At 48.1% G+C, this 14,411-nt stretch overlaps 1 protein-coding gene across 5 annotated transcripts in view; it reads left to right on the top strand.

The window, feature by feature from the left end:
- EIF4G3 (eukaryotic translation initiation factor 4 gamma 3) overlaps window positions 1-14,144 on the top strand; it is a 147,377-nt gene extending 133,233 nt beyond the window's left edge. For all 5 annotated transcript variants that reach the window (XM_066563785.1, XM_066563783.1, XM_066563784.1 and 2 more), the window contains 8 exons: window positions 2,460-2,632; window positions 5,077-5,202; window positions 6,118-6,199; window positions 8,855-8,953; window positions 9,790-9,936; window positions 11,021-11,102; window positions 12,437-12,583; window positions 13,461-14,144. In XM_066563785.1, the coding sequence (XP_066419882.1) occupies window positions 2,460-2,632; window positions 5,077-5,202; window positions 6,118-6,199; window positions 8,855-8,953; window positions 9,790-9,936; window positions 11,021-11,102; window positions 12,437-12,583; window positions 13,461-13,642 (1,038 nt within the window). In that variant the 3' untranslated portion in view covers window positions 13,643-14,144. The remainder of the gene's footprint in view (window positions 1-2,459; window positions 2,633-5,076; window positions 5,203-6,117; window positions 6,200-8,854; window positions 8,954-9,789; window positions 9,937-11,020; window positions 11,103-12,436; window positions 12,584-13,460) is intronic.
- The last annotated feature ends 267 nt before the right edge of the window (window positions 14,145-14,411 follow it).

Here is a 14,411-nt window from a genome sequence, read left to right as displayed (position 1 = left end):
TGTATCTGTCATGAATCACTGAGCAGCTCCATAATACCAGCAATTTTGGAAGCAGAAAAGCTAGTGGGAAAATAAACAGAGGTTTTCATTTAGTTATCAAAGCATGTGCTGTTCTGATCTGGAGGCAGATAAAGCAATACTAAATATTGAACAAACTACTCCAGAGGATTTTTAATAAACATTGGAAATTACTGAGCAGCTGTCATCACTTCCTAGTTAAAAGGTTGAAATTTTGTTTCCCTTGTAAATGGGTTTTTTAGCCCGTCCAGGGAGTTTGCAAGAAGTGTTACATTGGCTGCAAGGCTGCTTCATTTGATCTTTTCACTGAAATAAATTTTAAAACCTGCCAAGTTTGAAATGGCAGCACTTGGGAGTTGCTGGCTTGGCACCCTAAAAACAGAGTTGCTGCTTCCATTTCATTGGACTTCCAATTAATAATTGGAAAGAGGAATATTCTCATGATGGATTGTTTAGAGTTCACCTCTAGTTAATGGGATAAATTATTAAATACTTGGGATTGTTTAGAGTTCACATCTAGTTAATGGGATAAATTATTAAATACTTGCTTTGGAGAGGAAGAACCTTGCTCTGATTAGCAGTGAGCTGGTGAGCCAAGGAGTCTCTGCTCTTTTTCCTGCTTATGATGGACTCCAAAGGCTCCCCTGGATGCCTGTGATGAAGGGGCCTCTTCAGTTCCCTGTTTGCAAACCCAGCAGTGTATTTCTGTGGCTGGCTGCAAGTGGAGACAGGGCAGGGCTGGTGCAAAGTCCATGGAATCAAGGCACTTTGTTTGCATCAGGAATTACTTGGTACTGAGGGATTCTTGGTGCTCTTCAGGTGCAGCAAAGCTCTGACTGCTTGAACTCTTGTTCCTGCAGCCACCTGTGAGTGAGCTCCTGCTGTGTAGAGCAGAGGAACAGCCTCTTGCAGGGCTTTGGTCCCAGAGTCTGGCCTGACCGTGAGCTCAAACAGCTGAGCTGTGACCCTGGTGACAGCAGGGTCAGCCAGCAGGGCTCCCTGTGTGTCCCAGGACAGCAGGATCCTCTGATAAGCTCCAACCTGAGCTCACAGGCCAGGACCACCAGGCTCCTGACCTGCAGGAAAAACCTACAGGGCCTGAGGAAACTCATCTGGGGCTGCCAGCTCTTGGTAGCTCAAGGCATAACCAGTCACAGAGCAGGTGCCTGTGGTCTGGAAGGCCACTGAGATCTGTGGGCTGGACCCAGAAGGTCACTGGAAGGCCCTTGTGAGACTTTAAAAGCTGCTCTCAAAGGCTCTGAGTGTTTCTTTGTTTAGGTTGCAAAATGCTCAAGTCAGGAAGTGGCAGCTTTAGAGAGGGGAAATCTTCTCCAAGTGCTCCCCAGCTATTTTCTGCTCCTTGGTGGGCTGTGGGTTGCTAACACAGGCATTTGTGCCTGGTCAGATCAGTAACAAATCTGATCTGATACCTGGTTTTTGACTTGATATTTGATATAGCAATCAGTGTTTTGGTGGCATCCAGAAGATAACTTTTGCCATTTCCCAAGCAGCCCTGGAATGTGATTTGTTACCTGAGTGGTATAAATTCCATTATTGCTGTTACTGTTGTTTTTGTTATTATTATGTGATGAGGTTCCACAGCCTAATTCAGTGAGACTGTGGAACCTCACTGAATTAGGAACCACTGAATTAGGAACCACTTTTCCTGGCAGCCTCACTAAATCCTCATTTCACCAAAAATCCCCGATGTTGCAGTAGGAAATACTCTTGTGCCATGTGTGTGCTGCTGGTCAGTGGAGGCTGTGTGTGCTGCTGGTCAGTGCAGGGTGTGTGTGCTGCTGGTCAGTGCAGGGTGTGTTTGTTACTGTCCAGTGCAGGGTGTGTTTGTTACTGTCCAGTGCAGGGTGTGTTTGTTACTGTCCAGTGCAGGGTGTGTGTGCTGCTGGTCAGTGCAGGGTGTGTGTGCTGCTGGTCAGTGCAGGGTGTGTGTGCTGCTGGTCAGTAGAGGCTGTGTTTGTTACTGTCCAGTGCAGGGTGTGTGTGCTGCTGTCCAGTGCAGGGTGTGTTTGTTACTGTCCAGTGCAGGGTGTGTGTGCTGCTGTCCAGTGCAGGGTGTGTGTGCTGCTGTCCAGTGCAGGCTGTGTTTGTTACTGTCCAGTGCAGGGTGTGTGTGCTGCTGTCCAGTGCAGGCTGTGTTTGTTACTGTCCAGTGCAGGGTGACTCTGTGTGCTGTTCCACTGGAGGCTGTGTTTGCTGCTGTCCAGTGCAGGGTGTGTTTGTTGCTGTTCACTGGAGGATGACTCTGTGTGCTGTTCCACAGGAGGCTGTGTGTGCTGCTGTCCAGTGCAGGCTGTGTTTGCTGCTGTCCAGTGCAGGGTGACTCTGGGTGCTGTTCCACAGGAGGCTGTGTGTGCTGCTGTCCAGTGCAGGCTGTGTTTGTTACTGTCCAGTGCAGAGTGACTCTGTGTGCTGTTCCACAGGAGGCCATGCAGTGCGTGGAGGAGCTCAGTGCCCAGAGCCTGCTGCCCGTGTTCGTGCGTGTGGGCGTGGAGTCCACGCTGGAGCGGAGCCAGATCACCAGGGATCACATGGGCCAGTTGTTACATCAGCTGGTGCACTCAGGAAAGCTGAGCAAGCAGGAGTTCTTCAAGGGGTTGGTATTCTGCACAGAGAATCCACAGATTCTTTTCTGCAGTGTTTCTTGTAAATGGATGCTGTGCTGCAGAGAAATGATCTCTCACCTTGTTTTGGTATCCTGCCCTCTCCACATGTTCTTACAGAAGGACTGGATCATTTGGGCGTATTTATAAGGAATATTATTATTGTAATATATTTTAAAGTGTTTCAGATGCCTTAGTGAACATAAATATGTTCATATTTATATCAGCTTTTATTTTGAAGCAGATCTGTAGGTGTCTGTTTAAATGTGTGTGCTCAGATCCCTGTTTGTGCTGCATTTCTCCCTGTTTGACTTTTGCAAATCCCTGAATGTAACTGGAAGAGGAGGCAATCAGAATCCTTCACACAACATCAGTACCTGGGAGCTCTGAGCTCCTGTGCACCCAGAGGCTCAGGCACTGTCCCCCTGGGAAGAAGGGACACACCCTGACATTTCCCTCGAGGGGCTGAGGAGCAGAACACACAGCAGAAGGGTTGGACCTGCCAAGAGAGGCCTGAGTTTTGGCTGCTGGCTCATTTCAGCTCCCTGAGATTTGTGTTCCCAGCCTGCTGTCCAGTCCTAAAACAATCCCTGCTCCCATGGAGTCCCTGGTGGCTCTCAGTCCTCACTGGGGTGCAGAGCAGGAGGGATAAAACAGGGACAGGCACAAAGGCAGCAGTGAAGGAGCAGATGAAGTGCACTGAGTTGCTGAGCAGTTGGTTCTGTCTTGTTGCAGGGTGATGCCATTTCCTGTTTCACCCATCCCAAGCCCCCAGCTGTGCCAACCTCTCCTTTCCCCTCCCTTGTCCCTGGGTTTAAAAGGAGATGGGACCATGGGGTCTGGGTTCTGTTGGGAGCTGGTACAAGATTCAGAGTCTGTCACCCTGGAATAAACTCTGCATTAAAACTCTACAGCAGAATCCTCTCCTTTATCTCTTCACCATCTCCTGAACCTTTTCCACCAGAGGTAAACTGAGTTTCTGCTATGCCTGGATTTGTTCTGAGTGCCCAGCTGCAGCACCCAGCTGGCCAAAGGTGTCTCTGAGGTGAAACCACAGCTGCAGCCTTTGGCCCAGCAGCAAGGACCAGACAAGGCCAGGCACAACACACCCAGAAATATTGGGATTAATATTCCATACTGTCTGGCTTTAATCTGAGTCTGTGTCACTGTGGTACCACCAACCACTCCAACAGGAAACTCCCTGCACCTGTGTCTGCCCTGAACTTTGTCCAGATCACAGCAAAGGTTTAGGCAGGCTGAGCTCAAAACCGTATGGAACTGCTGAAAAAATCTAAATCCACAGGGAATCCTCTTGTGTCCACACAGCACTGATGGTCAGAGGGACTCGTTTGAGGTGATGCACATCCAAAATGTATTCTGATTAAAGCTGCTCCTGAGCTTCCTGGAGTTTGGATAAGTGGATCTTGACGAAATACTTGGATCTGTGCTCTGAATGTGACATAAACAATGCAAAACAACTCCTGAAGATGATGGAAAGGGCAAGTGGAGTTCAGAGGGTGCTGAGGAGAGCACCAGAAGCCACCTCACCCACTGACACAGGAGAAGTGACCGTGTCATGAGGGATCACAGGATGAACACTGGTCCCACCCTATGGCTGGGGAGATGCACAACAGGAAAATGATTTCTGACAGAAAGGCTGGAGGAGTAGCAGAGGTTGCAAAGAACAAAACAAAGGAAATGGTTCCTGGTTTGAAACAAGAAAAAATGTGGATTTATAGTCATTAAAGAGGACATTGACTTTTCAAGGTTTTCAGGGAGAAACAAGCCATGATGGAAATTAGGAAAGGAGAGCAGAAAAATTACCATATCCCAGGCATGGGAAGTGAAGCCACTGCAAGGGTTTCATGGGAAAGAAGAGTTTTGAGCCATTCTGGAAAGTGTATCCCTGGGGAGCAGTCCTATCATTCCTGCTGCAGATAGAAACTCTCCTCTGCTGAACTGAGTTCTTACAGACATTTCACTGCTTACCTTACATTTAGAATTCTGCTAGGATTAACCCTCTTCTCTAAATGTTTGGATATTTTTAAGAATGTTTCATTTACTTGATGGTTTATATATACAGACAAGAAAGCTTTTTAGTTTTATAGATGTTACTGTTTAACAAGTGATTTGGTACTGGATATAAGAATTATTATAACTGGTGGTTTCCTGGATGGATCTGTTGGATCTACAAAAAGTGGTGTCTTTTCCACATATTCTCCTTGTTACTGCATGGAGAAATTCAGCCTTGGCAGTGTGGAAGTACCAAAGGCATAAAATGGCAATAGGTTTTTGGTACCTTTGTGATTCTCCTCACTCCTCTCTCTCTTCATTCCTCTTTTATGTTACAAAATATTTTTAAAGCACAGATTTCTTTGAAGAAAATGTCTCCAATGAAACTTTATTTAACACTTGATGTTTTTTCCTCCTTGTGAAGTTTCTCTGAGACCCTGGAGATGGCAGATGACATGGCCATAGATATCCCCCATATCTGGCTGTACCTGGCTGAGTTGGTGACCCCCATGTTAAAAGAAGGAGGAATCTCTATGAGAGAACTTATACAGTAAGTGATGCTTTCCCAGCTGTGCCTGCAGGGATTTCTCTGTGTGGTTTCCATCACTACTGGAGGATGAGCAGTGCAGGAGAGCTCTTGCACACCAGCCTGAGAGCTCTGCTGGGAAGGGAGCTTGGTGCTTTCACCCTTGGAGAAGGGTTTTATCCATAACTCTGCTGTTGGTTCCAGCTGAGCTTAAAAATACCCCAGAGCTGTGGAGTGGAGTGATTTGGGAGCACAGAGGCTCTGGGAATTGGACCTGCAGAGAGTGAGGCACTGCAGAGGGTCAGAGGGTAACTAAAGGAGGGCTGGGCTAGGTGGGATTGGAATCAATTCCTCTCTGGGAGGGTGAGGAGGCCCTGGCATAGTTTGCCCAGAGCAGCCATGGAGGTGTTCAAGGCCAGGCTGGGTGGGCCTTGGGGCAGCCTGGGACAGTGGAAGGTGTCCCTGCCCAAACTGTGGGATTCCATGTCTCTGCCACCTGGGCACTGCCTTAAACAGGCACAAAACCTTGTCTGCAAGACCAGAAACCATTTCCTGGAGCAGAATTCCTGTGTTTTTTGGATGTCCTTCTATATTTGGGGATTAACTGTGAACCAGTTCAATGGTTCCTATTTCTATTACCAGTATATTAAGAAAATAACAGTCTTTTCCCTCTACCCAAGTGCAGCATCCCACAAAAATGAGTGGAATTGACATAAATATAATTTTTTTTTTATGTAAAATTCAAGTCTTTGTGATTAGCCCTGTTGTGACAAGGTCACTGCATCACTAAATGTTTTATTAGCAGTGCTGGATTAATCAAATCCTTCCTCCCTGGCAGAAGTTAAAGCTGATTTCCTCCCTCAGTTTGGTCACTACCCCTGCATTTACATCCCAAATATAAATGATAACAGAAAAACACCTGTTTTTCTTTCATTCTAGAGAATTTAGCAAACCCTTGCTTCCTGTGGGAAGAGCCGGCGTCTTGCTTGCTGAAATCTTGCACCTTCTATGCAAACAAATGGTGAGTGCCCCGTGCTGCTGTCCTCCAGAGGGAGGAGTGGATGCAGCGCTCGTGTTCATGCATGAAACCTTCACCATTCCCACCTGAGGACATTTAGGGATGGGCCAGCCAGTCCAGCTAACTTAGGAAAGCTGCCTCGCACCCCCAGTTTCCAACCAAGCCTTAGGAGGTTCCAAAAAGTCGAGTTAACTTTTTGTTTTCTCATCGCTTTTCCCTTTTGCAGGTACCTTTGCACCTGGCTTCTCCCAGAAGCTAAGAGTGCTGAAATGCTGCAAGAGGGCCATGCTCAAGGGATTTCTGGGCTGAGCAGAAGCAGCAGGTGCCGGGAATCTTGCGAGAGAACGGTTCTTGCAGAGCGCAGAGGTTCTCAGGGTTCGGATAGGCCGCCACGGCCTCACGCTGCTCTGTGCTTGTCCAAACCCAAGCTGCCGACTGTTGAGGTTCAGCCAGCCCTGGGGTAGTGACACCTCCTGACCCCGGGACTCCGAGAGCTCTCTTTCTCTCTTTCACACCTCACAGCTGCGGGTCCAACCTGTTGGGTGGTTTCCCTATAACTCATCTCCATTTTTGTCTTTTTTTTTTGTTTGTTTGTTTTTTGTTTTGGTTTGGTTTTTTTTTTTTTTTTTATTCAGCTGAATCCTGTACTTTGGATAGTGTCTATTTCCAACCCTGTAAAATCCCTCACTTGCCTTTTTTTTTGTTTGTTTTTTCAAGCATGCATTCAAGTAAGGTTGAATGTTCCAGGAGCATTTCAGTCCAACAGTGCAAAGAGTGACTTTTTTTTTATTTATTTTAGTCTTGTGCATGTTTGGACAGTCAACTTCCATTTTTTTTTTAAACTATTCTGTGAAAGAAAAGCTGCTGTGCTCTGGGTGTGGAAGCACAGCCTTGGGTCTCTGTTTCTGCCACAGCTTTCTGATCAGATCTTGTCCAGTCCAAGACTTGGACTTGGCTATTTCAGTGTAACATCAGCCATCTAACCCAGATCTTGGTGGATCAGAGCAGGAACTATGCACAGTTGGCTCTTAACAACCTGTATTGTAAACTGAAAATTGTAATCTGCTTTGTAAACTGAAAATCAGGCAGCATTTCTCAGCTTGACTTAGGCTACTCAGTGATCTCCTGTGAGCAGGTGCTGTAAGGTGAAACTCTGGCAAAGCATTTGGGTGAAAAGAGCTGGTTGTGCTCAGCATTTTTCTTCTTGTCAGAACTGTGTGTGTCAGAACTGTGCTCTCTGAGGCAGGAGGCTCAAAGGTCAGTGTGACACTAGAGGCTGCAAAAGGTTGAACTGTCTGTGCTCAAGGGCACTGCTCTCAAGGTTTGCATAAACTCTAGGAACTGAAGAGAGGATTTGGGATTATGTGCCTGAATTGGAGGCTTGGTTTCTGCACAGAAAACAGCTGAGTGAATGAGGAGTTCTCTCAAAGGAGCAGATTGCCAGAGCCTTCCTGTCAAGGCAAGGGAGTGTGTGATGGAGCAAGGCAGGAGAAGGGGCTGAGTCAGGTGTGGAAGGTGCCCTGTCCCACGTGTCACTGCTCTGGGTGACCCCGGCGCTCGCTGCGCCCCCCCCGTGTCACTCCTGCCTTGCCCATTCCCGTCACGAGGTGCTGCCCACCTGACAGGATGTGCATTCCTGGGGGACTGCACACGGGGCTCCTGTGCAGCACACGGGGCTCCTCTGCAGCACATGGGGCTCCTGTGCAGCACACGGGGCTCCTGTGCAGCACACGGGGCTCCTCTGCAGCACATGGGGCTCCTCTGCAGCACATGGGGCTCCTCTGCAGCACACGGGGCTCCTCTGCAGCACACGGGGCTCCTGTGCAGCACACGGGGCTCCTGTGCAGCACACGGTGCTCCTCTGCAGCACATGGGGCTCCTCTGCAGCACATGGGGCTCCTCTGCAGCACACGGGGCTCCTCTGCAGCACACGGGGCTCCTCTGCAGCACACGGGGCTCCTGTGCAGCACATGGGGCTCCTCTGCAGCACATGGGGCTCCTCTGCAGCACACGGTGCTCCTGTGCAGCACACGGGGCTCCTCTGCAGCACATGGGGCTCCTGTGCAGCACATGGGGCTCCTCTGCAGCACATGGGGCTCCTGTGCAGCACACGGGGCTCCTCTGCAGCACATGGGGCTCCTGTGCAGCACATGGGGCTCCTGTGCAGCACATGGGGCTCCTGTGCAGCACATGGGGCTCCTGTGCAGCACACGGGGCTCCTCTGCAGCACACGGGGCTCCTCTGCAGCACACGGGGCTCCTCTGCAGCACATGGGGCTCCTGTGCAGCACACAGGGCTCCTCTGCAGCACATGGGGCTCCTCTGCAGCGCACGGGGCTCCTGTGCAGCACACGGGGCTCCTCTGCAGCACACGGGGCTCCTCTGCAGCACATGGGGCTCCTCTGCAGCGCACGGGGCTCCTGTGCAGCACACGGGGCTCCTCTGCAGCACACGGGGCTCCTCTGCAGCACATGGGGCTCCTGTGCAGCACACGGGGCTCCTCCTGCACGGGGTCTCCAGATGTTCTCACTCGTTGCTGGGTGTGTGTGGGGTGGCTGAACTGTCCTTTATTCCTCCTGACACAGCTGCACCATTCCAGCCCCTGTGAGTAGCCAGGGTGTCCCTCAGCTCTTTAAAGGGACAAACTCTTGTGTTTCAGAGCCATAAGAAAGTGGGAGCCTTATGGAGGGAGTCTGGCCTCAGTTGGAAGGACTACTTGCCCGAAGGGGAGGATGTACATACCTTTCTCATGGAACAGGTGAGTTCACATCATTTGTTTGATTATCCTGTTTGTTCATCCTCCTCCATCCTTTGCTTATGTGCAGTTGGAATATGGGGTGAGGTGTCTCCAAGTTGGGGTAGATGATTTCAGCACCACCTTGTGAAGCACAGGGAGGACAAGCCTGTCCCTGCTGCTCCCAGACACACATCTTCAGTCACCTGGCTTCCTCTAGGAAACCTGTTTCTCCAGCTGGGAAAAAACCATTCAACAATGAGTTTTAGAGCAAGGACAGACAATCTGCAGAAGGGCCACAATTAATGGTGGCAGATAGTCACTCATCCCACCTTGGGTTATGGTCCTGGAGGGAGCCAGCACTGATGGAGGCCCCTCACCTCCTGCTGGTGCTGCTCCTCAGGAAGTCACTGTCTCCCTTTGGAGCCCTGAGTGATCCACTGCCCTGTTCTGGCACTTTGGAAGTGCTGCAGGAAATGAAATTATTACCATGGACTGGGCCTTGCTGAGGGGACTGCAGCTCTTCTGTCACAGTTCTCAAGGAATTGGGGCATTGGCTGCAATTCCTTTGAGCCAGTGCCAGCTCTGGTTGTTGCATTCCAGCCCCCATAGCTCCAGCCAGGCAATGCACACTTGATTTTGTGCTGGAGCTGCCTGAGGTGCCTCCTTATCTTTGCTGGATAATGGAGTTCCCATGTGTAAAAACCTTTGGAACAGGGAAAGTTGATATTGTAACGATAACTGAGCAGCTGAGAGATGCCAGGAAGCAAAATTAAATGGAGTTTCCTGCTTCAATGTGGTGTAATTCAGCCTAGGAAAGTACATTTCACTAATTCTCATCATCACATGTGGTGTTGCAGAAGTTGGAATTCACGGAGTCTGACTGTTCCAGTTCCTCAGAAGCACTTTCAGAGAAAGAACTGTCTGCAGAAGAGCTGAACAAGCAGCTGGAAAAACTCATTGTTGAGGACAAGGCGAATGATGAACAAATCTTTGATTGGGTAGAGGTACAAAGAGATTTTCACCCTCCTTGCAGACTGCTTACCTGCTTTTGTAAATATGTTCTGCTCTGAACCTCTCAGCTTATGGGACACTGTGAGGATTTGGTCTGTGCAATCAACACTTCCAAAGAATTAAAATCTAAATTATAATCAGTATTTAAGAGTCAGTTTTAGGAAGGAAGGCTTTTAGCCTTATTAACTGTGTAACCTTTTAAATACTGTAGACTTTCTGACACTGAATATCCTGCTTCTGCCACTTAGTATATTTTAGATGTACACTGCTACATTGTTTCTTCATAAAATAGGGAAGAGAAGCTTCTCACTATTTTTTCCCAACATGACCTCTCCAAATTTCCCACTGTAAAAACATCCTGGGCAGTCACTGAGAACACCTTTTCCCAGTGCACTGGGCCAGGCACTGGAAGAGAAAATAAAAATAAAGAAAAAAAAAAGAGGAAAAGGCCTATCAACCCACTGGTGTTTGCTCTCAGTCTCTGGCTGCCTTCTTTAACTCAGGTGTTTAGTGTCTGAAATTATACCCAACCTATGCATTTACCTCTGTGCTTGTACTAAACCTTGGTCAGCTTCAGTTCAGTTATTTCTGTGGCAGAGCAATGTGTTAGAAATGTCATTTTTCCACTGCTGTTAGAGGAGTTGAGAGTGGAATGAAAGCAGCACTGAAAATCTGGGATCACCCACAGGCTCTTTGGAGCCTTGGACAGTTTCCACAGCCATTCCCTGAATTTCTTTTACCAAGCAAACAATCTCCACCCAAGGAGCACGCTGTGAAGTTGGTTGGAAAAGCCCAAAACTCTCTGGGACTGTTGTGAGGGCGTTGCAGGAGCCCAGTGTGTTTGGTTTGGTTCTGCACACAAACAGCTCCTTGTGGGAGGTGCTCAGAGGCACAAGGATCCCAGGGAAGCTGCTGGTGTTCCTGAGGGAGCTCCAGGAGTGAGGGGGGCAGCTGAGTGTGCAGGGCTGAGCTGGGTTTGTGCACAGCAGAGCTGAGCCTGGACTTGCTGCCAGGTTCAGCACTGGAGGTTTGCAGCCCTGCAGTGTTTTTAACTGGCCCATTTCCTCTCGATTCCAGGCTAATCTAGATGAGAGCCAGATGAGTTCACCTACATTCCTTAGAGCTTTAATGACAGCAGTTTGTAAAGCAGCTATTATAGGTGAGTAACTTGCAGTGTAAACACCACACAAACCAAACTGCAAAGAATTATTTGGTATTTTTGAGGTTTATATCACATTTCCCTGGCCAAGGCTGTGTTTTGTCTCACACTAAGGCTTTTTCATCATTTGGGATTGTGCCTGAGAGCAGGGTGTCCCTTCCCCATGTGACAGCTGGGTGCTTTGCTGGGTATGGTGTTCCTGAGGTGCCCCTGGTGTGTCCCAGTGACCTTGTGTGAGCAGGGCTCTCAGACAGCTCTGGGAAATGCCAGGTTGCTCATTGATTTTCTTAGTGAAGGTGGAAATGACTGAGATCACTGTTCAGGCAATTCACATTTCCACTCCTGTGTCAGCAAAGATGTGTGGGCAGCAGGAAGAAGCCAGTCTGGGGCTCAGGCTTGTGAGAGTTTTCTATCCAAAGCTGCAGTTTTGGAAGGAGGGGTTATGGGGAGTGCCTGACTGTACAGCTGGAAGCACAGGGAAGGAAAGGCTCCAGAGCCAGACACGTGAGCCTCGAGCCCTCAGTGGGGCTTGAGTAAAGCACTGCAGCCTGAAACATCTGCTCAGATTACTTGGTTTGCTTTAACTTCACTGTTGGCATCTGGCACAGCAAGAAGTGCTGCTTGTAAAGGGTCTGGTTCTGCTCTGAGCTGTGATGTCGGGGAGAGAATGAGCTGAATTCCACCAGTGAGGGAGGGGAGGGACAGGCCAGCTCCTTCCTCTCTCTGGGAGCAGAGCCTTGCTCGTGCCACCTAGTGTTAGCAGAGACACAGGACTTCATTTCCAGTGCTTAAGGGATCCCTGTTGGGTAAGGAAAATCATCCTCTGGTGTAAATTTTGAGCTTGCCTCTGGCTGAGTTTTTTCTTTTGTTTTCAAAATATCACTTAATTGGGTTGCATGATCTACTTGAAAGCTGCTGAATAATTCATCCTTGTGGCTGATGGACTTCTAATGCATATTTTTATATATTCACTATTTCCTATATCATGCGCAACTTACGATTTCTGTTTCTGGTATTTTTAGAAAAAAAAGAATTTTCTAAAAACCTTTTTAATGCAGTTGCCTCTGGAGACACCATTTGCACTGCAGAGTAAGGTTGTGCTGCTTCTGCTTGTGTTAGAGCCGGGGTCACTGCAGGCAGTGAACGTGGGGAACTGTAAGGACCAAGACTTCCAGAAATAGCCACTAACCAAAAATACTTCCTTTTGTTTCTCATCCTCCTTTTCTCTCCACTCTGAACTGTGTTTGTGATTGCTGTTTGCATTAGTAAGGGCAGTCAAAGAGCTGTCCCTGTCCCATGTGGTAGCTGACCCTGCTCTCTCCTCCTCTCCCCAGCGGACTCTTCCAGCTTCCGAGTGGACACTGCTGTGATCAAACAGAGAGTGCCCATCTTACTCAAGTACCTGGACTCAGACACAGAGAAGGAACTACAAGCACTTTATGCACTACAAGCATCAATAGTAAAACTTGATCAACCTCCTAGTAAGTGTTGCCTCTGTGCTGGGGTTCTGAGCCTGGATAAGGGCAGGGGGTCTGTGGGAGATGGAAACAGGATGTACTTTCCTTACCTCTGTAGGTAGCTGATGAGAGAAGCTGGTGAGGGTGGGTTCAGCTTGTCCAGATCCCAGATTTTTAGAGCAGCTCAAGTTCCCAAATGCTTGGCCAGAGGCTGGCTCTTCTTTTGGTTGTTCCTGTGAGCAGCCACACAGAAGGAAGGACAAACCTCTGTTGATAAAAAGAGAGCAAAAAAAGAGCAGTAAAAAATAATCTGAGTTTGCAGTACCTGGGCATGTGACACCATGGGTGTTGTTATTGCATTGCTACTCCACAGATGTCTGGACTTGGAGGGAATAAAATGAGTTGGTCAACTGATGAGTTTTGTCCCAGAGATGCTCCAGAAAACCCTTGTGGGACAAGAGGCAAGGGAGTACCCAAAAAGCAGGGATTCCCAGAGAAAATGAGTTTTGAGTGGCTCAAAACATCCAACATGATCATCCTTAGTGCCCTTTATGACATTAGCTGGGCATTATCTCTCTGATGAGCCACAAAAATCCAGGCTTGGAGGGAATCCAGCCATGTGGTGCAGAGGAGATGGGCTCCCAGAGCTGCTGGGCTCCTGCTTGCCAGCCAGTCTCTAGATAAGGTATTGATAACATATTCCCACAGCTGCTTTGCCAGCTCTCCCTCTCCTCTGACAGTGGCAGAGGGGTCGGTTTTCCCCCTCACCTGGCTGTGAGCAGCCAGAAGCAATAACTGAGTGTTCTCCTTGTCTCTCCATCTCCCGTGCCAAGAGGTCGTGTTAATCCCTTTATCTCAGCCAGGGCTGACAGATGGCGCTGCCTTTATTCCATTACTGCAGATTTGTTGCGGATGTTTTTTGATTGCCTGTATGACGAGGAGGTCATTTCAGAGGATGCCTTCTACAAGTGGGAAAGCAGCAAGGACCCGGCGGAGCAGAACGGGAAAGGAGTAGCGCTGAAATCCGTCACGGCGTTCTTCACGTGGCTACGGGAGGCCGAAGAGGAGTCAGAGGATAATTAAAACTTAAAAATACAGATTTAAAACAAACAAACAAAAAAAAAAAAAGAAACAATTTAAGTATTTTTTTAAAAAGTTTCACGTCTTCGCCAATCACAGTGCAGCAAGGCCAATTCTCTCTCGCAGACCCCCCTTGCCCCACGCACGCACGAGTGGGAGAGGTAAAACCCGATAAACACCGAGGTGATCATGGAGGCAAAAAGGTACTTGAAAACAAACCCACAAAAAGTAAACTTCAAACCTGAGGGCGGGAGCACTAAACCAAAATACATGTATTATTTATAGAAAATATTTTCTGTTTTAATCTTTTTCTTTTCTTTTTAAACAAGGACTCATACTTAGGAAAACACACAGCAAAACGAATCTGTTTAGCAAAAACAAGTTGAAAACTTTTAATTTATTATTTTAAGGACTGCAAATGCCAGTGTAATTTTTAAATTTGCAGTTTCTGTAAACAAATTGTATAATAGAACAAAAGCAAAGAAATAAATTTCCCTCCCCTTCATACGCACCTCAGTTTTGTTTCAAAGCATGATAAAGCAACAAAACTTTGAAGGGGGTTGGGGTGAGCTAGATGAGGACAAGATCCATTTTTTTTTATTGTCATCAGATTTTTCTGCCTGCCTCTCAGCTTGCTTCAGAAATTTAAAAAGAAAATAGTAATCAAACCATACATAACCTTGGATCGGAAGAAAAATGCATTTGAGAAAACCGCTGAGGACCAGAGTGCTCCGAAAATAACTCATTGAAAACCGTGCTACCCCGGGGAAAA

The sequence above is a fragment of the Molothrus aeneus genome, chromosome 21 (assembly GCF_037042795.1).
Source record: "Molothrus aeneus isolate 106 chromosome 21, BPBGC_Maene_1.0, whole genome shotgun sequence".
In the NCBI taxonomy this organism is placed as follows: domain Eukaryota; kingdom Metazoa; phylum Chordata; class Aves; order Passeriformes; family Icteridae; genus Molothrus; species Molothrus aeneus.
The sequence above is the reverse complement of the archived record's forward strand: the minus strand, read 5'-3'. Positions and strand labels throughout refer to the sequence as shown.